The sequence below is a fragment of the Miscanthus floridulus genome, chromosome 19 (genome assembly GCF_019320115.1).
Source record: "Miscanthus floridulus cultivar M001 chromosome 19, ASM1932011v1, whole genome shotgun sequence".
Taxonomy (NCBI): Eukaryota; Viridiplantae; Streptophyta; class Magnoliopsida; order Poales; family Poaceae; genus Miscanthus; species Miscanthus floridulus.
The window spans coordinates 81,243,262-81,268,686 of NC_089598.1; the positions used below are offsets into that span (position 1 = coordinate 81,243,262).

General features: G+C 43.4%; 1 protein-coding gene across 1 annotated transcript; it reads left to right on the top strand.

Annotated features, from left to right (window-relative positions):
• Positions 1 to 4,028: 4,028 nt before the first annotated feature.
• Positions 4,029 to 24,198, top strand: LOC136528112 (histone deacetylase 2-like). The gene is made up of 13 exons (XM_066521010.1): positions 4,029 to 4,300; positions 4,383 to 4,438; positions 4,533 to 4,650; positions 4,747 to 4,809; positions 4,895 to 4,963; positions 5,061 to 5,227; positions 22,101 to 22,165; positions 22,238 to 22,284; positions 22,837 to 22,881; positions 22,983 to 23,033; positions 23,410 to 23,496; positions 23,761 to 23,848; positions 23,951 to 24,198. Exons 1-13 carry the CDS (start codon positions 4,196 to 4,198, stop codon positions 24,043 to 24,045), a joined length of 1,056 nt encoding a protein of 351 aa, XP_066377107.1. The 5' UTR covers positions 4,029 to 4,195; the 3' UTR covers positions 24,046 to 24,198.
• The last annotated feature ends 1,227 nt before the right edge of the window (positions 24,199 to 25,425 follow it).

Genomic DNA, 25,425 nt, shown 5'->3' on the forward strand with positions numbered 1-25,425 from the left:
TAAGCGTATGCAGATATACGTCAACACGTCGTCAGGTTCCGCAGAATATAAGTCAATCAAGATTCAAACCGTCCAACGTTTTTAATTACTCCCTCTGTCAACAAAAAAAAAAAAAGTAATTCTAGGTTCCAAATCTTGTCTAAAAAAGAATGTAAATATAGACTTGAAATCAACTTTTCCAATAAGACTCATCTATTAAAAATACCAATACATGTCTAAAAATTATCATATTCTATTCATCGATGAGAAGAACATTCCGCAATGTAACCATTGTTTTTTTTAATGTAACCATTGTTTTTTAGTTTATAGAATGATAGAGTAGGGGTAAATGTGTAATTTGACACCTACACTAATCTTATCTTGAAAAGTGAGATTTATATTTTTTCTAGGACGGAGGGAGTATTTTGTTTCGTTGCAAAGTATAATTAGGCTGAATGAAATGTCACTTTTTTCACTATAGTTTTGCATTCCTCTAGAGTCTTTTGTTCTAAAACCTTAGAAACCATTTTAATTTTATCAATTGTTACTACCATTAATCACAGCTAAATGCATTTTGGATGGTATTTTTGACTTGTAGTTTGTTACATTTGGTGTTGTATATCGGTTTTCTTGTTCAGAAATGCGCGAAGCCCAGATCGCTCCTGGTGTGGCCACTGATCCAGAAAGTCTTCATCGGCTAGAGGTCTTCAGTAGGGATGCAAAGCGGGTTCTTCGCGAACATGTAAATAGGCTAAATTTTTTTTTGTAGGTTTGCGGGTAACCCATAAAATTTTAGCCTATTTGCGGGTAACCCACCTTGCATCCCTAGTCTCTAGGATTAGTAAGGAGGAAAATTAAGTTGCACACGAGCTTGCAAATTTAGCTTTTGGTTTAAGAGAGAATTGTGTTTACTTTTCTTTGTTCATGAGTGTGTTAACTCGTTAATAAAGCTATCTTTTCTCGTAAAACAAAAAAAAAATAACCACGGACCTTGTAACAATCATTGGCCAGTGGTGACCTAGAAACGGAGCACGGGGGGGCTAATAATGAAAGTCTATAGACTTTGCTAACTTAGATCTGGTTTAGTTCCCAAAAATTTTCACTCTAAACTATCACATCGAATCTTGCGGCATATGCATGGAGTATTAAATATAGACGAAAAAAACTAATTGCATAGTTTGGTTGGAAATCGCGAGACGAATGTTTTAAGACTAATCAGTCCATGATTAGCCATAAGTGCTACAGTAACTAGCATGCGCTAATGACGGATTAATTAGGCTTAATAAATTCGTCTCGCAGTTTCCAGGCGAGCTATGTAATTAGTTTTTTTTATTAATATCCGAAAACTCCTTTCAACATCCCCGAAACATCCGATGTGATATCCAAAAAATTTCATTCCGCAAACTAAACGCAGACTTAGTCTTCACAAAAAGGCCAAGAGGCATGGACTTTTCTTACGGAGCCAACAGTCAATTTGCTTTTGATGAAGAATTTAATTCAAACTGTGCATTAGGTAAGTCTGTTTTGTTAACAACATAAATTCTGCATTTGGTTTAACATTAACTCCAAGTTAATGAACTTGGAATTAATTCAAACATTGCATTAGTTAATCGGCCTATTCGCTGATTGGTTTCTGGACTGATAAGCTCGGCTGGTGCTGGTTTGTTGTGAGAGGAAAAATACTGTTGGCTGACTGATAAGTCCTGGCTAAAACCAACAAACGAACAGGCTGAATATTGCATCACGAGTAATTTGCATTAGGTAATCCTGTTTTATAGTAACAATTTGCAACATTGCAGTTAAAACCTTTCTTCATTGCATGAAAAGGAACAAGTTTAAAAACTTTTTTTTGCATTTGATACTTAACAACAACGGCAGTAGTAAAAAAACCTAAGTTAAAACTGAAATACAAACCTGAGCAGCGACTAATTCACAGCAAAGGAAGTAAAGGTCGTGATCTGCAAGTCTTGTCCATATTTTTATAAATTAGTCCCTACTCAAATTAGTTCATGCATAGAAGAAGTTATTCATTGGTCTTGGCCATAACCAAGTGTACTAGGTGAGGCTTGATCATCACGTTCAATTACACATTTGACATTCCTCTAACCTAAACTAAATCAGAGCGTCCACGGATACACTTAAATCATACTTAGCTATTAATGATAGAGTCAACATTAACTCCAAGTTATTAACTATAATTATCATTGTTAGCCCTTCCACACCCTCTTGTATGGTTCTCCCTCCAATCCAAATTATAAGATGTTTTGATTTTTACGTGACTTCTGCTATTCACTTAGATAACTAAGTTTATATACATAGTAAAAACAATGTATATAGAAAAACCAAATAGTCCTATAATTTGCACATAAAAGCTTTGAGCTTAGCTTGACTAACCCAAAATGGTCCATCTAATCAAGGCGGATTAATGGCGTGTTTGGCCTGTGACCACAACTCGCCGTAACTCAACTGGGACCACGCCAAAAATCTGGCGAGCAAAAGTGGCACTCGAGATTTGGCGAGTGCACACATCAAAATGAACTAGCATCATGCAGGCGACGTGCGGCTCGCCGTAAGTCTGGTCAAGAAACAAACATCGGGTAACTTTGGGCGTGGCATGCTGTGGCGAGTTACGGCGTACTCCGGATACGAACCAAACGCTCCCTAACTAGTTTGAATTAAGCCTCACAATCCACAATAAACATATTCCTAAATATCTGTCGCTTTTAGTTTTCTTGTCGTAAGTTTAACTAGATTTGTAGAAAACACATGTAACATTTGTATCTCCAAATAAATTTATTATGGAAATAGATTCAACGATCTATCTAATGATATTAATTTGGTACAATAAATATTAATATTTTTTAAATTTATATTTAGTTAAAGTTGTTTCTTGGGAAGCGTAAACGACAGTTATTTAGGGACGGGGGAATACCACATAGGTCCAATTCAAATCAGGTAAGTGTCAGTATGTCACAGATACTTATAATTAAACGCCATGTTCATTTGAACTACTTAGGAACAATGTTTTTATCTCACAACAAATCAACATCAGCCGGCTTATCAGCCGCAGAAACCATCAACCAAACATCTAAAATAGCAAACTATTTAGTAATTCCATCTTCAGCGGAAATATAAAAACCCATATGGAAACATATTAGAAGACCCCCCCCTCAAAAAAAAAAAAACCAATGCACATCCATAGTGTATCCATAGATGCATTTTATCTTAAAAGTTGACATACAAACACAATGTAGAAAAATTTATAAAAGCAACAAATCTTAGTTTATCTGACAGTGAAAGTAAAGTTTCTTTGCCAGTGAAAAAAGAGTCTGCTTTAAAAGCGATGTTTTTTTATGTATCTGTTGGCAAAGCGATTTTGTGTCCGGTAGCCAATTTTACCATTATATATATTTTGGATTACACTGTACAACATATACACTATCAACGTACGCACACTCAGCCCTATAAAGCACGCGCGTAAATCTACCCCTATGAGCATCTTTAAAGACTAGGCCGGCAAATCCTCGAGATTAACGAAGTCGCCATAGGCGCCTCGCTGTCGGCGGGAACGTCGTGTACCACTAAAAGCACACAACGTCGTTAAATCCTGAAAATTTCGCTCCCACAGGGAGTCAGACCCAGGACCTAAGGTGCTACTGAGACTCTTATAATCACTAGGCTACATGCCTTTCGCAAATTACTTACAAGTTAAAAGTTAATGTTATGTGTTTGTATTGACTCGGTGATATTTTATCATAGCTTTACCCCTGCATATATGTACTACAAAGACAAAATTCCTAAGAATCTTCTTCTCGATGAAATGAGCTAACAAGACAAAGAAAAAGAATGAACCTTAGGGTACATATATGCACTACAAAGACAAATCCCTCTAAACAAAAGACAAATCTTAGGTCCAACGCTTGCTCGTTCAAAAAAAAAGTACATAAATTCAGAATCAAGATGGGTTTGATTGCAAAATAATGCAATCGTGCAAATGATGGGCACATTGCAAGCCCCGCGGCGCAAAATGGTACGGCACGTCAGCACCGAATCCTCACGGTCCCGGTCCCGGCACCGCAACCGCTGTTCCTCCCCGCGTCACGCGCGCGCGCCACAGCCGACCAGCCGCGGCAGGATTCCTCGGCCACCGCGACCATTCGGCATCTCCCCAATCCCGGCACGGGACCCCTCCGTCTCTCTCTCCCGCCTGCGGCGGATGACCTCCTCCTCCTCCTCACCGTTGCCCGCCCTGGCCGGGGAGGCGCTACGCCAGAAACGCATCCTCTCCAGCAAGCTCTACCTCGAGGTCCCCTCCTCCAAGGTCGGTCGCGGACATCGTCCCATCTCCAGCTTCCAAGATACGCGCGAGGTGCCCGTGTTTCAATCTCAATGTTTTCTTGCAGGCGCCGGTGGTGTACTCGCCGGCATACGACATCTCCTTCCTCGGGCTTGAGAAGCTGTGAGCTGCCTTCCCGCCTGCCCACCACCTATGCAGAAACACGCATCGGCGTTCAAATGTGTTTGACACTGCGTGCGTGCAACCCCTTGTGCAGGCACCCGTTTGATTCCGCCAAATGGGGCCGCATCTGTAGGTACCTCACCAGGGAAGGGTACCTGGACAAGAAACGGATGGTGGAGCCATTGGAAGCCTGCAAGGAGGATTTGCTAGTGGTAAATTAATTAATAATTAGGAAGCTGTTTTTCGCCTGGTTCAGACTTCATAGTGTATTCGTCCTGATGAATCCCTTGCATGGCTTGCTTAACCAGGTGCACACAGAGGCGTATCTGAACAGTCTCAAAAGCAGCTTCAGAGTTTCCTCCATTGTAGAGGTAGTGACTTTTCAGAAGAAGTGAGGTTAGCCTGATTGGTGGTGAATTATGTATTGTGGTTGACAGATGTTTGATATCTTATTAGGTCCCTCCTGTGTCGCTTGTCCCTAATTGGATTGTGCACAAAAAGCTATTATACCCCTTCCGGAAGCAGGTAATGTATTGTGAATATGTGCTTGCTTTTGGATTATTTGTAAACCCGTATGCATAATTTGATTATCAGGGAGGGATGATAAACTTTCTTTTCACAGGTGGGTGGGTCCATTTTATCAGCCAAACTTGCGATTGAGAGAGGATGGGCCATTAATGTTGGTGGAGGATTTCACCATTGTTCGGCAGATGAAGGGGGTGGATTTTGTGCATACGCTGACATCTCTCTGTGCATCCAGTTTGCTTTTGTCCGTCTAAATATCTCAAGGTAAAAACCCTTTATAGGTAGAATTTTATCTATAACAACTAAGTTTTACTTAGTTATATGCTTGACTGTGTTAGTCTCTTATTTATATGCTTGGTTGACTGCACGTTCTGCATATGCTCCTTCCAGTGACCAAACAGTGACATTTTGGGTTACTTGCAGTCAAGTTATTGAATTTTGATCATCAATTAATTCATGCTATTGATATGAACAGCTAGAAATGGTATGAGTAGTTTGTCTCAGAAGTACAGCCATACAGTTGTGGTATGGTTTGCCAATGTATTATAATAGAAATTGCTAGTCAAAGTTCTGTTTTGGGAACCATGTCAATGTCTAAAAATGTCACTCTTTTGTTACTGGAGCGAGTGTAAGGAAGCATGGTGTTGTGGAGGGATGCATTCATTGTTCGCATGCATCATTGTTGTAGGAAGAAGGTGATTTGTCATACTATGAAGATCATCAGAAAATTTTTTGAGCATAATCATCAGCAAGTTTTGTTTGTCTAAAAAGTTTGGTTTGGTGGGCAAGATAGGTGGGTTTGTTAGTAAAGACTTCTAGCTTGTTAGGCAAGTTGATTTGGGCTTTGGTGCTATATAAACTGAAGAGATGTAGTGAAACGGCAAGCAAGGAGTCAGATTAGGGAGGAGCGATAGCAGGGGATAAACCAACTCGCCCCCAACTTGAGGCTCTGAGTTATTTAGGTCTATTCCGTGCTTTTCTTTGCAATTACATCTCTTCTGTTTATATAGCACCAATCCCCAATCAATTTGCCTAACAAGCTAGGACTCTTACTTTACTAACAAACCCATGTATCTTGCCTAACAAACCAAACTTATTTGGTTTGGTTTGAGACTGGTAGCTACCTGCAAAGCTACCGCTGCTCTGTGGCAATGCTGACTGCCTAGAAGCTCCGCCGCCTTATCTAGTTTCTGGAGATCCATTAGTTTCATGTAACTAAGATGTATTGCTCTCCTGCCTCGCTTATCCTTTGTAACTGTGGCACCATGCCAAAACCCCAGGGCTAATGCCCTTCCACCCACCAGGTGTTCCTGGAATCTGTGGTAATCAAATCAGGTGGGGACAAATCGTCCCCCCCCCCCACCCTGCACGTTCAAAAAAAAAAAAAATCTGCTGATGATCTTCACGGTGTAACTGAATCCTGCGCTGTAACAGAACCGACCAAATCATAAGAACGTAAGTACAAAAACAATCACCGAAGCGATCAAATTCCTGTACTTAAGCTCCCATAATCCCGGTAGTCCGGAAATCACGAAGGATTTCAACCAACTCTCGACATACAAACTAAGATCGTAGTGATTCAACACAACACATCATTCGTTACAACATTTCACAAGTAGCATTCGGATTACATCCATCAGAGTTGAAATAGAATATTACAAACCAAGTTTGAGTGTGCGGAAGCAACATAGTTTAGTACAAAACATCAAGGTTTTCAAATACATTGCCAAGTCTGAGTCATGTCCCACAAAAGCATTATCAGGTACGAGAACTAGTAGAGACCGCGCCCAACGGTCTAGTCTTCATCTCCAGCTAGGAGAATGCAGTACTTGCAGCAACCAAAGTAGAACTGGTCATCTGCAACAGGTGGGAGATAAACCCTGAGTACGAGAAGGTACTCAGCTAGACTTACCCGTCTAAAAACAAAATAAAAGACACCAAGGATCATGCAAGGCTTATGAGGTGGGCTAGCTTGACACAATTGCATAAAGAGCTTATAATTATAGTAACCAATTTAAACTTCGCATTAAGCTTATCATCATTTACCTGTCCACTAGATTTGCACCTGTACTAGAGCACTCACTTATTAGGAGCAATCAATATTAACCGTAGCAGGTGTAATAAGGCTTTCATCATCATATCATCATTTCCGAACCATTAAGTTGTTTAGTGTATCTACATTGGAGATAAGCCCGTCAAGTTCTCACTAACCGGGAGAGACGGCGATTCGAATCGAATTACAACTCAGCTGAGGGGGTATTCCTAACCCTCACCCTGGCATACTTTGCAAGAGTAGCCGTGGGTCACCTTTGGGACATCTCAGGAACCAAATTCGCGGGTTCGATCAGCGCCAGCACTCTCAGGGATTACCCTTCTGCCAGGACGATCAGGACTTTTAAATCACCTGCCCTTGGACTCACGCCTACGGCTCCCTTCCGAGGCGCACTTTATACTTATCGACTCCCGGCCTGAGGTGAGCTACTCGGCTTCGCGGTCGGTCATCGGGCCGGCCAACTAAGAGAGAGGCATGCGTTCAACATGAACAGGAAAGGCTCCAAGATCCAGTCCTTAATCGACACAGACGGAGTCACTGCAAACCGGCAAGCCTCCACCCGGTCTTAATTTCAAATTAAGCCAGGTTCTTTTCCACGATAGCAAATATAGCCAACCGTGCCATATGTATCATCCTATATCTCGCAGGTGACAGGAAATCACCTGACTTCTACCGCTGTTGAAGCAGGGCTAAGCACTACACGAACCTGAGCTACATAGGATTCAGGGTATAAATATCTGGACAAGGATTGGATAACCAATGCAGCAAGTGTTTGCAACCAACACCTAAACTTAATGCAACAATATTTATATAATGTAACATTAATACTTTAACTGAATTTCGGAAATTAGGAGGCTTAATATGCTCCGAGGCTTGCCTTTCACAAAGTTGTAAGGATGGTGGTCCGGGCACTCAACGGCGACCTCGTCTGGCACTTCTCCTGAAGGCTGCTCCTCCTGAACCTCCGGCGTGGACTGCTGCTGCTCGCTCGGTTCCTCGAATTCCAGCAGGGTTACTCCTTCCGGTACACCTATTGCATGCCGATGCAAAAGATAAATATCATGGATGCATAAGGAATGACATGATGCTCATGATGAATGAATCACAGTGAGTGTTTACGAAAGTATCACTGGACACTCGTTTACCGAGTACGACTAGCCCTATTCAAATCACTTTAAGCCTGTATCTAACTTAACTTAAAGAACAAGATCAACTTACCTAACTTGCATAACCTAAGATAAAGATGCTCATCTTCGGTTAAGGGTCTAACACCTAGGAACATTACCACAACTTAGAATAGTAAAGGTATACATAATTTAACATTTAAAGTTTCATATGCATACAAGTAGTTACTTAATTCAATCATAACAGGAGTTCTATAGACCCAAATGACCTGCATGAGGACATTCTGGAAAGCTTATGAAATTCTCTACAATTCATTTGTAAACATCACAGCATGATTCTTACGTGAATCAAACTGAATTCCAGTAAATCTAGAATCTGTCCAGAAATGACAGGGTTACTAACTTAATTATTTAATGATGATGCAAAAGCCTAATTTGACCAAACCAAGTTTACCAACTTGTTGCACACCCCAGAGGAACACTAGAAAGTATAGTGCCAACTTCTAAATAAATTATTTAATACCCTTTTCTAATTTATTTAGTTAATTAGGTGATTAAAGCAATATATAGTAAAACTGTTCAGAAAAATCTACAAAAATTACAGTAGCTATCTCATGCTTCACATAGACTACCATAAAAATTTCAAAGCCATTGAGTAAGTATAACAGCCTACACAAAAATGATAAGGCATACTGACTTAAAATGACATAATTAAGAAATCCTAATGAAAAGTGTCAAGCAACAGATTTCACATTTTTCCTAGCATAAGAATAGTACCCACCAAATTTTACCTTCACTGGATCTATAGAAAAATTATGAAAATTCACACAAGATCCACCCATTAATAAAAGGAAATTCTATAACTTAAAAACTACACATGCACTAGCTCTGAAATTTTAACCAGAGACTCTACTAAACCAAAATAGAGGACCCACAAAATTTCATAATTTTTGGACCACAGAAACTCAAGATAAAATTCAAACAAGTTTGCATGCTTCTAAAAACACATTTCAAACTCCTATTTAATTCATCCAATTTTTCTAAAACATGTGCCCATATACTATTTTTGTTAAATACTAGACAATACTAGGAACTCAACAAAATTAGAACCATAGCATTTGGATCTATATACTAAGAAATACAGATTTTTGAATCATGCACACAAATCTGTGAAAACAAAATAAACAAAATAATTAAGGAAACCTAACAGCTACCGGTGGGCTGGCCCAAGGAACGGCGGCCCACGAGCGCACAGGCGCGGCCCAAGCCGACGGCGCGGCCCGAGCTGGACTCCCGCCTGAGCCTCAGCGGCTGACAAGGCGGACCCGCTCGTCAGTGAGCGAAACAGGGGAGGAGCGACGTCCGGTGGCGTAGCTCGCCACCGGTGGCTTCTCCGACGAAGGTAAGGGTTTCTACGTGCTCGCCTCATCCTAGCGGACCTAGGGGAACCCTCATTCGTAGCTATTGACGCGACAAGGAGGGGTGGCGATGGCCACGGCACGGCCGGCTCCGGCGACGATACGGCGTCGCAGCCCTAACGGTTGGCGCTACGGGCTTCGGTGGTGTTCACCGGACCTAGCTGCAGGCAGAGGAGGGGTGGAAAGGTCGCGCGGACAGCTGGCCGCGTGGAGCGCCAACTCCGGCGAACTTCCGCCATGGCTGTGGTGGAAGGAAATGACGGATTCGTCCTTACCAAGGCACAATCGACCTTGCTGAGGGGTGGGGGTGACAGAGGGGGTCACGGCGAGGCTACGAGCGGGAGGGCCGGCGCGTTTTTGCAGTGGCGAGCTTGAACGGCAACGGCGGAAGGCCTTGGCTCGGCGCGGCGAGCTGTGCGAGGCGAGAAATGCGAACTGGAGCGGTGAAGGCGTCGGGCAGGCGCTGGCTTGAAGTGGAGGGCAACGGCAGCGGCGTCAGGCCAGCCTCGGCGCGTGGCCGCGCGATCAGAGACCCGGCGACGGGTGGCGGACACGCGGCGTCAGGCCTCTGCGCCGGTCGGCCATGACGGTCACTGACCGTTTTCTGAAAAACGCGAACCGCGATTCAGTGCTCATCAACGGTGACTGACAGCGCCATATAATCGCGTCGACACGGCTTAACCAGTGATCCTTAGCAAAAACTGTGTACATGGAAAACGTAGACCTACCATCCATCTACAATTTCACTTCAAGGACCATTCCCTAATTCGCCATGGATCAGAAGTTACATCAAGCCAAAGTTGGCTTGATCTAACTGAAATGCACCATGACTTAGAATATTTTTCTAAGTGTTGAAAACAGCATGTATTTCTGACTTGTGGGCCATGTTTGACCATGTTCTAGACCTTTTCATGAGTTGACCATAAAACAACTTTTGTTCCTTACTAAATTAGCTACAAGTTTGGTAAAGAGTGCACAGTCATACAAAGTTTCTAAGTTGGACTTTTTAAACAGTCAAACTATGACACTCCTAGGGTCAATTCAAGTCAAACATGCAAATAAGGGCATTTTGGTCATTTTGATCTACATGAACAATGTCCAAACAATTACTCTAAGTGTAGTTAAGGTGTAATAGACCATGATCAACCATTTCACAAAATTGTTATCCCACTTCTAATGATCACATGTGACACAGAAATAAAAACAAGCAATTCACACATATGTTTCACTACAATGTTTCACATGTTGCATGACCTTGTTGTTATCCTATACTTGTCACATTACTACCATGTTGCCATGTTTCAAGGTATGAGAGTTTCATGTTGCATTCCCATGTTGCACTACTACCACTCTAAGCAATCAAGTATGAAACACATACAATTTAAAATGCTGCATACGTATGTTTCAATGATAATGGCATAATGACATGGATAATGCACATGTTTATGAAATGACATGCAATTAGTAGAAGCCAAACACCTAGGGTGTTACAGCCCTCCCCCCTTACAAAAATCTCGTCCCGAGATTTGGAAAGCGTACCAATCAGTATAGAAAGCCGGATAATTTTCCCTTAGATAATCTTCCCGCTCCCAAGTTGCATCCCGTTCACTATGATTACTCCAAACTACCTTGTATAATTTAACTACTCGTGTACGAGTCACTCTTTCTTGAGTATCCAGGACTTGCACGGGCTTTTCTTCATAAGAAAGATCAGATTTCAAGTTGACTTTCCTTGTTGCTATTCTTTCCTCAGGAATACGAAGACACTTCTTCAGCTGGGACACATGGAATACCGGGAATATAGCTCCCATCTCACGTGGTAGATCGAGCTTATATGCTACTCTTCCACTTTTCTCGATAATGCGGTAGGGTCCAACATATCGAGACTCAAGCTTCCTTTTAATTCCAAAGCGCTTGACTCCTTTCATAGGGGATACCTTCAAATAAACATGATCACCTACTTCAAACTCAATAGGTTTTCTTCTCTTGTCAGCATAGCTCTTTTGTCTAGCCTGAGCGGCAGTCATATTCTTCTGTATAGTTCGGACTTGCTCTTCGGCTTCTTTTACAAAGTCAATACCATAGAATCTTCTTTCTCCGGGTTCCACCCAGTTCAAAGGAGTTCTACACTTGCGGCCATAAAGAGCTTCAAAAGGAGCCATTTTGATACTCTCTTGATAACTGTTGTTATAAGAGAATTCAGCGAGAGGTAACCAGTCTTCTCAAGAGCCTTTGCAAGAGATAAGACAAGCTCTAAGCATGTCTTCAAGAATTTGATTAACACGCTCAGTCTGTCCTGATGTTTGCGGATGATAGGCAGAACTGCGGATTAGATGAGTGCCAAGATTCTGATGTAAGCACTCCCAAAAGCGAGCCGTGAATTGAGGTCCTCTATCAGAAACAATGGATTTGGGTACACCATGGAGACGTACCACTTGTTGAAAATAAATCTCAGCATAATTGTGAGGATGATAGGTAGACTTGACCGGAATGAAGTGAGCAGATTTAGTTAGACGATCTACGATAACCCAGATGGAATCACAACCCTTTTTGGTAGTGGGTAATCCAACAATAAAATCCATGCTAATTTCTTCCTACTTCCAGCCAGGAATAGATAGTGGCTGCAATAGTCCGGGCCTTATGTGAATAGCCTTGACTCTGCAACAGTTATCACACCTTGCCACGTAAGCTGCGATTTCTTTCATCATCTTGGTCCACCAATAATACAACTTGAGATCTTGATACATTTTACTGCTACCAGGATGGATGGACAATTTTGAAGAATGAGCTTCAGCCATAATTTGATTTCTAAGTTCTTTGTCTTTGGGTACCACAAGCCTATCATTAAACCAGAGAATTCCCTTGTCATCGACCTTAAAGTGCTTGGTCTCTTTCTCTTTCATCTTCCGCTTGATGTGAAATACACCCACATCCGTCTTCTGGAGTTCGATAATTCGACTTCTAAGAGAGCAATCCACAGTGATATTGTGGAGTACTACAGGATGAAGGAGGTGTGCCAGATGAAAGTCTTCACTAACTAAGGAATTGCAATGGGCCTTTCTGCTTAAGGCATCAGCAACCACATTTGCCTTACCAGGATGGTAGTGCACTTGAAGGTTGTAGTCTTTGATTAATTCTAACCATCGTCGTTGACGCATGTTCAACTCTGGTTGAGTAAAGATGTACTTGAGGCTTTTATGGTCAGTATAGATGTTGCACACATTACCCAGCAAGTAATGTCTCCAAATCTTTAGGGCATGAACAACTGCGGCTAGCTCTAAGTCATGGGTAGGATAGTTGACTTCATGCTTTCGGAGCTGGCGCGAAGCATAAGCAATTACTCGGCCCTCCTGCATAAGAACACACCCCAAACCGGTGCCACATGCATCGCAGTAGACATCAAAAGGCTTCTTGATGTCAGGCTGTGCCAATACAGGAGCAGAGGTTAGTAGGGTCCGCAAAGTGTGGAAAGCCTCTTCACACTTCGGAGTCCACACAAACTTCTCATCCTTTTGCAGTAGTCGAGTCATGGGCTTGGCGATCTTTGAGAAATCCGGGATAAAGCGACGATAATAGCCAGCCAATCCCAGGAAACTTCGGACTTCTGTGACCGTAGTAGGTGCCTTCCACTCAAGGACTTCTTGCACCTTAGTAGGGTCAACCGAAATTCCATCACCAGATAATACATGACCTAGAAAAGGTATCTTGTTCAAACAGAACTCGCACTTACTGAACTTAGCATAAAGCTGGTTGTCACATAACCGAGTTAAAACAATCCTCAGGTGTCCAGCATGCTCTTCTTCATTCTGAGAATATACCAGGATATCATCAATGAACACGACGACAAATTTGTCCAATTCCGGCATGAATACAGAATTCATCAGGTACATAAAGTGTGCCGGAGCATTTGTCAACCCAAATGACATGACGAGGTATTCGAACAAGCCATAACGAGTAGAGAAAGTTGTCTTAGGTATATCTTCAGGACGAATTTTGATCTGATGGTAGCTAGACCTCAAATCGATCTTGGAGAATACCTTAGCCTTGGAGAGCTGATCAAACAGAATATCGATGCGAGGAAGAGGGTATTTGTTCTTGATAGTAACAGCGTTTAGGGGACGATAATCCACGCACATGCGCAGAGACTCGTCCTTCTTCTTCACAAATATAGCCGGACAACCCCAAGGAGAAGAACTAGGCCGAATCAACCCTTTCTTTAATAGCTCATTCAACTGACTCTTCAGCTTAGCCAACTCATTGGGCGGCATTCTATAGGGCCTTCGAGAAATGGGAGCCGTACCCGGAATGAGTTCTATCTTGAATTCTACATCACGGTCCGGAGGTAATCCAGGCAAGTCATTAGGAAAGACATCTGGAAACTCATAGACAACCGGTAGATCCTTAATGGCTTTGGCTAAGGTAGCATTGGCTGTACTGTGGATAGCAATATCACGAGGTAACTGCACAAGAAAACCTTTCTTATCCACAGGATCCCTCAACATAACCACACGGGTTGATGTATCGATCAACACTCCATTCCCGCTCATCCACTTCATTCCTAGGATTACATCGATTCCTACCCCCGGTAGAACTACAAGATCCACAAGGAACTCTCGATCCCCGATCTCAATCTTTACATCTTTAACTACTTGGTTAGTCATGATATTATTCCCAGCAGCACTAATACAATAACTCCCCTTGACAATTGTAATCACATTCATCTGATGCTTAGATGCAAAAGTAGAACTCACAAAGGAATGCGAAGCACCAGAATCAAAGAGCACAACTGCAGGGTGATCATTAACAAGGAACTTACCAGCGGTGACCACTTCACCAGCAGGAATTTCCTCCACTGTAGTATAGTGAACACGCCCCTGACGGACGTTTCCTTGAGCATTCTTGGGAGGATGGGGACATCTATTTGCCCAATGACCAGGCTGGTTACAGTTCCAGCATGGCCTGTTTGCTGGTGGAACATTGGAGCTACCCTGCCCAGAGGTATTCTTTGGCAAGGAAATTGTATACCCCTTGCGGAAACCGGTTTTAGCTTGGTTCTTCTTCAGAGGTGGGCGGTACCGGACATTAGCATTGGGTGGACGGTACGGGGCCTTAGATACCATTGGAGCCTTGGACTGGGAAGCACCAGCCTCAAAGTTCCTTTTACGGTTCTTGGAAGCAGCATATATCTTGTCATTGTTCTCCTGAGTCAGAGTGTCACTAATAAACTCATTGAAGGTGACACACTTGCAGTTGCCCATTGACTTCATCAGTTTTGGGGAAAGTCCCCTCTTGAAGCTAGCTATTCTCTTGGCGTCAGTATCGACGAACTCGGGAGCATACCTTGCCAGGTTGTTGAATGCCTGGAGGTACTCATTGAGACTCTTATTGCCTTGGGTGAGCTTCATAAACTCAGTATGCTTGATGGCCATGAGACCAGGAGGGATAAAGTGTCCCCTGAAGGCTGCCTGGAACTGGTTCCAAACGATCTCAACGTTAGCAGGGAAGGTGGTCCTGTGATGGGTCCACCAAATGCCTGCAGGGCCTTGGAGCTGGTGTCCTGCATACGAAGCCTTCATGCCTTCAGTTAAACAGAGCAATCCAAATCTTTGCTCTATCGTGCTCAACCATTCATCCGCTTGTAAGGGTTCTTCTGCCTCACGAAAGATAGGAGGCTTTGTGTCCATGAAGTCCTTAAAGCTGCTGTACTGGTTCGGCTCGGGTCCCTGGCGGACATGCCGATCCTCACGGTTAGCCATCTGGCGCATAGCCTCAGCTAGCATGCGCTGACTTTCCACAACTGTCTGCATTAGCTCAGCTGGTGTGGGCGGTGGCGGAGGTGGTTGTTCCTCATTTCCCATGCCACGACCGCGACGAAGGTTATGAGCCATCTGCAAAATGTATAGCCAATGAGCACTGACGATGTGGAAATTTTTGTAGATGAACCGTATAATTATGCCAAACTGAGTCTATTGGAGCGAATGCATTTAAATAATCAACAGAGGCACAATCATTCATCACAATCACACAACTCATCAAGCGCATCAATTGACATATAAATGCGATGAACTTAACCAACAACAAGATCCATAGACCGCAAAGGCGAAATTCATCAAAAGCTCACATACGTGGAGCATAATACGTTCGATAGGTTACATCCAAGCCATAGTGGTTCTAACTTACATCAAGGGTAACATAGGGTTCGATATTACATCCCAACGATTAACTTGCTACAAAGCTACTCGTTCATGCATGAGGATCAACAAAAGACTAGATCTAGCGCATTAGCTCAGTAGTAAGCTAAACTACGCATCGTCCTCGGAGTCAGTGTCGAAGATCTCTCCTCCATCTTCATCACTAGGAGGCTCTAACCCCGCATCTCCAGGTGGAACATCCTCAGGTCCATTAATCTCAATATCATCATCTTCAGCCATGATGACACCAGAACCCATCTCATCCTCATCGTCATTCTCAACATCAGGGAGCAGGATAGGGTGAAGTTGATTGTGCAGTAGGTGAACCTCCTCATGGAGATTGTCATTGTACTCTTCTGCAGCTGCCAACTGCTGCTCTAGCTCAATCTGCCTCACTCTCAACACATTCTCCTCGTGCCAGGCTTCATTCCGTTGGTTCAGCATGTGAACCAACATACGCTCACAGTTGCGGTGAGCAACTGTCAACCTCTGAACCTCCAGGTTCTCTTGATCCCGTTCCTGCGTGACTTGCTCCAAACGCTGCTGAACTGCAGTCCTTTCAGCAGTCACCTGAGCCAGCTCTGCCCTCAGCCTTTCCGCCTCAGTAGGCTCAGGACGGGGCTCACGAGGAGCTAAACGGTGACGAGGCGCCCTACCTCCAGCGGACTTGCGAGCAGTGCGTTTCATGCGCGCCATCTGTAGCAAAAACTTACAACGTAAGGGGAGAATCATTTAAGGGATACGAAATTTAATTATTCGGGACCATCAATTTTAAAGGAGGGAGTAATGCAAGAAATGCCATGTATGCTTGAACATGATGCATGCACGATCCGTACGTCCTCACAAACCTAGAAAAATTTAAAGGCTAGCGAAATATACGGTGGCATACATACGTTCTCTCGTATACGGTAGCTAGTCGATCTACAACGATACGTTGTTAGTGTACCTGCAGAAAATTTCATTTCAGCCCAATAATTTCCCAAAAAGCATAAAAGCAAGCAGTACACTAAATACTTTCATACATACATCCCCTGATGTATATACTCTAGTATCACAGCTACCTGACAGAGATACCCACAATTAAGTACTCTCATAGATACATGATTAAACATGTAAGTATACGAGCAACCACAACTACTCTCCCCTAGACCGACGGTTGGACGGTCATGCTCTCACAACTCACACTTACCAGAGCGTAGAGGTATTTTGATCCATACATTACCACCCAAGCGGATGGCATCCATACAATAGCACGCCGTATGGACGACGAAACAGAAACAAGCAGGAACCCCCAAGTTAGTACTTTAATAAGCCACCTAAGAGTCCTTATTTGGGCATAAGGGATATGACCACTGGCGATACTTAGTATTTAATTTAGGATTTTCACAAATACTTTTGTTTTAAATACACAAATGACGTGTTTAGTGTCAAATCTTGCTCTGATGCCAGCTGTAACAGAACCGACCAAATCATAAGAACGTAAGTACAAAAACAATCACCGAAGCGATCAAATTCCTGTACTTAAGCTCCCATAATCCCGGTAGTCCGGAAATCACGAAGGATTTTAACCAACTCTCGACATACAAACCAAGATCGTAGTGATTCAACACAACACATCATTCGTTACAACATTTCACAAGTAGCATTCGGATTACATCCATCAGAGTTGAAATAGAATGTTACAAACCAAGTTTGAGTGTGCGGAAGCAACATAGTTTAGTACAAAACATCAAGGTTTTCAAATACATTGCCAAGTCTGAGTCATGTCCCATAAAAGCATTATCAGGTACGAGAACTAGTAGAGACCGCGCCCAACGGTCTAGTCTTCATCCCCAGCTGGGAGAAGGCAGTACTTGCAGCAACCAAAGTAGAACTGGTCATTTGCAACAGGTGAGAGATAAACCCTGAGTACGAGAAGGTACTCAGCTAGACTTACCCGTCTAAAAACAAAATAAAAGACACCAAGGATCATGCAAGGCTTATGAGGTGGGCTAGATTGACACAATTGCATAAAGAGCTTATAATTATAGTAACCAATTTAAACTTCGCATCAAGCTTATCATCATTTACCTGTCTACTAGATTTGCACCTGTACTAGAGCACTCACTTATTAGGAGCAATCAATATTAACCATAGCAGGTATAATAAGGCTTTCATCATCATATCATCATTTCCGAACCATTAAGTTGTTTAGTGTATCTACATTGGAGATAAGCCCGTCAAGTTCTCACTAACCGGGAGAGACGGCGATTCGAATCGAATTACAACTCAGCTGAGGGGGTATTCCTAACCATCACCCTGGCATACTTTGCAAGAGTAGCCGTGGGTCACCTTTGGGACATCTCAGGAACCAAATTCGCGGGTTCGATCAGCGCCAGCACTCTCAGGGATTACCCTTCTGCCAGGACGATCAGGACTTTTAAATCACCTGCCCTTGGACTCACGCCTACGGCTCCCTTCCGAGGCGCACTTTATACTTATCGACTCCCGGCCTGAGGTGAGCTACTCGGCTTCGCGGTCGGTCATCGGGCCGGCCAACTAAGAGAGGCATGCGTTCAACATGAACAGGAAAGGCTCCAAGATCCAGTTCTTAATCGACACAGACGGAGTCACTGCAAACCGGCAAGCCTCCGCCCGGTCTTAATTTCAAATTAAGCCAGGTTCTTTTCCACGATAGCAAATATAGCCAACCGTGCCATATGTATCATCCTATATCTCGCAGGTGACAGGAAATCACCTGACTTCTACCGCTGTTGAAGCAGGGCTAAGCACTACACGAACCTGAGCTACATAGGATTCAGGGTATAAATATCTGGACAAGGATTGGATAACCAATGCAGCAAGTGCTTGCATCCAACACCTAAACTTAATGCAACAATATTTATATAATGTAACATTAATACTTTAACTGAATTTCGGAAATTAGGAGGCTTAATATGCTCCGGGGCTTGTCTTTCACAAAGTTGCAAGGATGGTGGTCCGGGCACTCAACGGCGACCTCGTCTGGCACTTCTCCTGAAGGCTGCTCCTCCTGAACCTCCGGTGTCGACTGCTGCTGCTCGCTCGGTTCCTCGAATTCCAGCAGGGTTACTCCTTCTGGTACACCTATTGCATGCCGATGCAAAAGATAAATATCATGGATGCATAAGGAATGACATGATGCTCATGATGAATGAATCACAGTGAGTGTTTACGAAAGTATCACTGGACACTCGTTTACCGAGTACGACTAGCCCTATTCAAATCACTTTAAGCCTGTATCTAACTTAACTTAAAGAACAAGATCAACTTACCTAACTTGCATAACCTAAGATAAAGATGCTCATCTTCGGTTAAGGGTCTAACACCTAGGAACATTACCACAACTTAGAATAGTAAAGGTATACATAATTTAACATTTAAAGTTTCATATGCATACAAGTAGTTACTTAATTCAATCATAACAGGAGTTCTATAGACCCAAATGACCTGCATGAAGACATTCTGGAAAGCTTATGAAATTCTCTACAATTCATTTGTAAACATCACAGCATGATTCTTACGTGAATCAAACTGAATTCCAGTAAATCTAGAATCTGTCCAGAAATGACAGGGTTACTAACTTAATTATTTAATGATGATGCAAAAGCCTAATTTGACCAAACCAAGTTTACCAACTTGTTGCACACCCCAGAGGAACACTAGAAAGTATAGTGCCAACTTCTAAATAAATTATTTAATACCCTTTTCTAATTTATTTAGTTAATTAGGTGATTAAAGCAATATATAGTAAAACTGTTCAGAAAAATCTACAAAAATTACAGTAGCTATCTCATGCTTCACATAGACTACCATAAAAATTTCAAAGCCATTGAGTAAGTATAACAGTCTACACAAAAATGATAAGGCATACTGGCTTAAAATGGCATAATTAAGAAATCCTAATGAAAAGTGTCAAGCAACAGATTTCACATTTTTCCTAGCATCATTCTAGCATAAGAATAGTACCCACCAAATTTTACCTTCACTGGATCTATAGAAAAATTATGAAAATTCACACAAGATCCACCCATTAATAAAAGGAAATTCTATAACTTAAAAACTACACATGCACTAGCTCTGAAATTTTAACCAGAGACTCTACTAAACCAAAATAGAGGACCCACAAAATTTCATAATTTTTGGACCACAGAAACTCAAGATAAAATTCAAACAAGTTTGCATGCTTCTAAAAACACATTTCAAACTCCTATTTAATTCATCCAATTTTTCTAAAACATGTGCCCATATACTATTTTTGTTAAATACTAGACAATACTAGGAACTCAACAAAATTAGAACCATAGCATTTGGATCTATATACTAAGAAATACAGATTTTTGAATCATGCACACAAATCTGTGAAAACAAAATAAACAAAATAATTAAGGAAACCTAACAGCTACCGGTGGGCTGGCCCAAGGAACGGCGGCCCACGAGCGCACAGGCGCGGCCCAAGCCGACGGCGTGGCCCGAGCTGGACTCCCGCCTGAGCCTCAGCGGCTGACAAGGCGGACCCGCTCGTCAGTGAGCGAAACAGGGGAGGAGCGACGGCCGGTGGCGTAGCTCGCCGCCGGTGGCTTCTCCGGCGAAGGTAAGGGTTTCTACGTGCTCGCCTCATCCTAGCGGACCTAGGGGAACCCTCATTCGTAGCTATTGACGCGACAAGGAGGGGTGGCGATGGCCACGGCGGCGCTCGGCCACGGCACGGCCGGCTCCGGCGACGATACGGCGTCGCAGCCCTAACGGTTGGCGCTACGGGCTTCGGTGGTGTTCACCGGACCTAGCTGCAGGCAGAGGAGGGGTGGAAAGGTCGCGCGGACAGCTGGCCGCGTGGAGCGCCAACTCCGGCGAACTTCCGCCATGGCTGTGGTGGAAGGAAATGACGGATTCGTCCTTACCAAGGCACAATCGACCTTGCTGAGGGGTGGGGGTGACAGAGGGGGTCACGGCGAGGCTACGAGCGGGAGGGCCGGCGCGTTTTTGCAGTGGCGAGCTTGAACGGCAACGGCGGAAGGCCTTAGCTCGGCGCGGCGAGCTGTGCGAGGCGAGAAATGTGAACTGGAGCGGTGAAGGCGTCGGGCAGGCGCTGGCTTGAAGTGGAGGGCAACGGCAGCGGCGTCAGGCCAGCCTCGGCGCGTGGCCGCGCGATCAGAGACCCGGCGACGGGTGGCGGACACGCGGCGTCAGGCCTCTGCGCCGGTCGGCCATGACGGTCACTGACCGTTTTCTGAAAAACGCGAACCGCGATTCAGTGCTCATCAACGGTGACTGACAGCGCCATATAATCGCGTCGACACGGCTTAACCAGTGATCCTTAGCAAAAACTGTGTACATGGAAAACGTAGACCTACCATCCATCTACAATTTCACTTCAAGGACCATTCCCTAATTCGCCATGGATCAGAAGTTACATCAAGCCAAAGTTGGCTTGATCTAACTGAAATGCACCATGACTTAGAATATTTTTCTAAGTGTTGAAAACAGCATGTATTTCTGACTTGTGGGCCATGTTTGACCATGTTCTAGACCTTTTCATGAGTTGACCATAAACAACTTTTGTTCCTTACTAAATTAGCTACAAGTTTGGTAAAGAGTGCACAGTCATACAAAGTTTCTAAGTTGGACTTTTTAAACAGTCAAACTATGACACTCCTAGGGTCAATTCAAGTCAAACATGCAATTAAGGGCATTTTGGTCATTTTGATCTACATGAACAATGTCCAAACAATTACTCTAAGTGTAGTTAAGGTGTAATAGACCATGATCAACCATTTCACAAAATTGTTATCCCACTTCTAATGATCACATGTGACACAGAAATAAAAACAAGCAATTCACACATATGTTTCACTACAATGTTTCACATGTTGCATGACCTTGTTGTTATCCTATACTTGTCACATTACTACCATGTTGCCATGTTTCAAGGTATGAGAGTTTCATGTTGCATTCCCATGTTGCACTACTACCACTCTAAGCAATCAAGTATGAAACACATACAATTTAAAATGCTGCATACGTATGTTTCAATGATAATGGCATAATGACATGGATAATGCACATGTTTATGAAATGACATGCAATTAGTAGAAGCCAAACACCTAGGGTGTTACAGCGCCTTCTTCTTACACACTGATACGTGCGACCGATGAATGCATCCACAATGCATTTCCTGTGATGTTAATCCATCCTCCTTCCAAGAACAGTGCAAGGCTTGTAGGCATCCTCTCAGGCAGTCGGTCAATATATATTTTCATTGCTGGCAGTCCTATGCAAGGGTGTAACTTAGCTATACAAAACAAATTGACTTTCCCTTTCAAACATTTGCAGTGTATTGATCTTAGACCTGGATGCCCACCAAGGAAATGGACACGAAAAAGATTTTGCTAATGATGGTACGTATTTTAATTTTCTTTGGATTTTGGTTCTTTATATTTGTCAATTTGATACAAGTTTATCACTCACAGGAAGGGTTTACATTTTAGACATGTACAATGCTGGAATTTATCCCTTTGTAAGAGTCTACATCTTCATCACCCTCACTCCTTAGATATCTGTAGTATATGAAGCTATTTTATTTTGTTATTTGTTGTGCTCTTATATATTGTCATATGAAATACATATTGATGGAGAGATTACTTATGTGGAATTTTCTTATCTCACTTCTTGAACACAAGTTTTATTGTTAAACCCTAAATGTACAATCATCTTTTTGAACAAGCTTTATATACCATTTAGATGATGTAATTGTTCACAGATCGAAATTGAAAACAGCAGTTATTTTCTTGAACGACGCAGGAGAGATGCGTGTCATTTCATTAAGAAGAAAAAAAAAACAGTACAATGAGAGATCAAAAGACCTCTCCAAGAGAAAACAGTAGTTCCGTCCAGCTGATACTGCAATGAATTCTGACAGTCTCACACTATCAGTTTCGCAGCAGTCCACGTTAATATAATGTAGACACCAAAACAAAGGACAAGTTTTGTATTTATCATTCCATTTTCTTCAACACCGGATATATTCCTGATTCTTGTTTCTTTGTAAACATACATTCGTCTGTTTCAGGATTTCACTGCTAAGCAATACATTGATCAAAAAGTTGAATTAGTTGTAAGTTTCATCTTGCAACCTTTTAGTTATGCATTCTCTCCTTCTCTGCACGTACTTTATTTTTTTAGTTGAAATTCTTGTTATGTGATTGTGCAATATAGAGTGGGACAAAAACAGATGAATACTTGGAGCAACTTGACAAGGCTCTCGAGGTACATTTACATACCTGCAAAATTGGCTGGAACAAGAAATATTTACACTGGGTACTAGGTTAATGTTTTGAAATGTCATCTTTTGCATGATATGTATCCAAAATTTTGACTAGTCAGTATAATGTGACTTTTAATGTATCATTTTAACTTGTGATTTCAAGTGCATCTATCAATGATTCAGTATCCTCTTTGTATATATAAATCCAAATGAGCATGAGGTTTGAAACGGTCAAAGTCTGGTTCTACATGACTAAATCCTATTAAATTACCTTATAAGGAAATGGGTAAATGCCAATTCATTGGTGCTGTTTATTTGCTTGTTTTAAGTTTTAACAAACTTGTTATTCACAGTTCCTCTTGGAACATATTATTGCAGGTCTGCAGTAGTAGATTTCAGCCCCAATTGATTGTTTACAATGCTGGAACAGACATCCTGGATGGTGATCCATTGGGCAGATTGAAGGTACTTCTCCTGAATTCTATCTTCAGAAGACCTAAGCATCCTTCAATGCAATGCTGCTAGATGCAGAGATCATGTTCACGATGTCATTAGTTACTAAAATAAGCTGGACACTGCACTAGTTATGCCTGACCACCAACGTTTTGTCATTCTTACACGCACAAATATCTAAAACACTGCAACACGCATAAATTTAGTTTTGCCTCTTCACCCTGCATACAACTTTATGATGATGCAGAATTTGATAAGTTTTCCCCCATGTTCCAGGTAAGTCCTGAGGGCGTGGTTACCAGAGACGAGAAGGTATTTAGGCTCGCAAAAGATCAAAACATTCCTCTGCTCATGCTGACATCAGGTGAAATACTTCTCACTCAAGTTTGTGGTCCGTTCCTCTAGTCATATGGATCTGCTAACGCTGTATTTCTGTGCACTATGCCCATCTATGCTGCGCAATCAGGAGGCTACATGAAGTCAAGCGCTCGAGTAATAGCCGATTCGATCATCAATCTGTCCAATAAAAACTTGATAGTATTAGACAGCCAGCTGGGTTGAGCAAGAACTTGTAATATCTCATGGATGTGTATATGTCCTGTGAATAAAGGTGTTTGGTACTTCTTTTTTATGATGGATAACATGTATGCCACAAAAATGGTCTGTACATAACACGGAGTCCTTGTGAATCTATACAACGTCAATTGTTCAGTACGCGTAAAGTGCTCCAGATACTAAAACTGCATTGGCAGCATCTCACGTGCTGCGGAGGATTCGGCACCTCCATGACGTCTGTTTTTTTATAACACCATGTGGCGCCATCCATGTGGAGACCAGTTACGGACCTAGGTTTTTACCTCTGGGTATGTGCAGCAAAAAAATTTTTCTTATGCAATTCGGTGAAAATTTCCTTTTTTTTTTTACATTGAAAAATTTCACCTATCTCTATAACGGGTGGACCCCAGGGTATGCGGTGGCCCACCCTGCATACCCTGTGGGTCTGTCCCTGGTGGAGACGAGAAACTCGCCATCATTAGGGTTTTGGGTTTTAGGGGGCTCCATCTCTGGTGGCTATAGAAGGATTTTTTTTCTTTTTTTTTGGGGGGGGGGGGGGGGGGGGGGGTGACGCGGCCGGGGGAGGCAGGCGAGACGACGGCAGGGCAGGCGGGGAGACGACGGTTGGGAGGGGTTGGTGGTGGGGGCGTCGTGACGGAGCTCACCGGCGGCTGCCTTGTGATTAGGGGAGGGCGGGGGGCGGAAGGTGGGTGGTGCGGTGAGGCGGCAGGAGCCACCGCCCACCGATGGTTGAAGCTGGGGGTGGGGGCGAGGCTGAGAATGGCACGGGAGGGGGGGGGGTCGCGACGGAGCTCACTGGCGGCTGTCATGTGATTAGTGGAGGACGGGGTCGAGGGGGTGAGGGTGTGAGGCGGGTGGTGCGGTGAGGCGGCGGGAGCGTCCGACCGACGGTGGATGCACGAGGGAGGGGCGGCGGAGCAAGGGTGCCATCGGGGGGAGAGGGCGGTGGAGCAGAAGTGCGGACGGCGGCCGCACGAGGAGGAAGACAGGTCGCTGTTGCACGATAACGCTGTCCCTCTTTGTTCGGATGTTTGGTTTGCATGTGTGCGATGCGGGCGACAGAGAGCGGACTTCATCGATGGCTCATCCACAGCAGCAAAGGCATTCCTTCTGAATCCCTTTTTTCAATGCCGTTTCATTTCGCATCAGGAGGTCCGTAGCATGTGTTGGAGGTCCGCGATAGCCACGATGAACGCTGCCGCGGGGGCCATAGCAAGGCAACACCAAGATCTGAAAGCATGGCTGCCTTCACTTCCCCCAGCACCCGTGAAGAGGTGGATACGACTACCGCCGTTGGCGCCTGTGGTGCCAATTCGGCTAGGCTGCAGTGGGTGCAGGGGAAAGCTAGTGATGGCTGCGTGCACA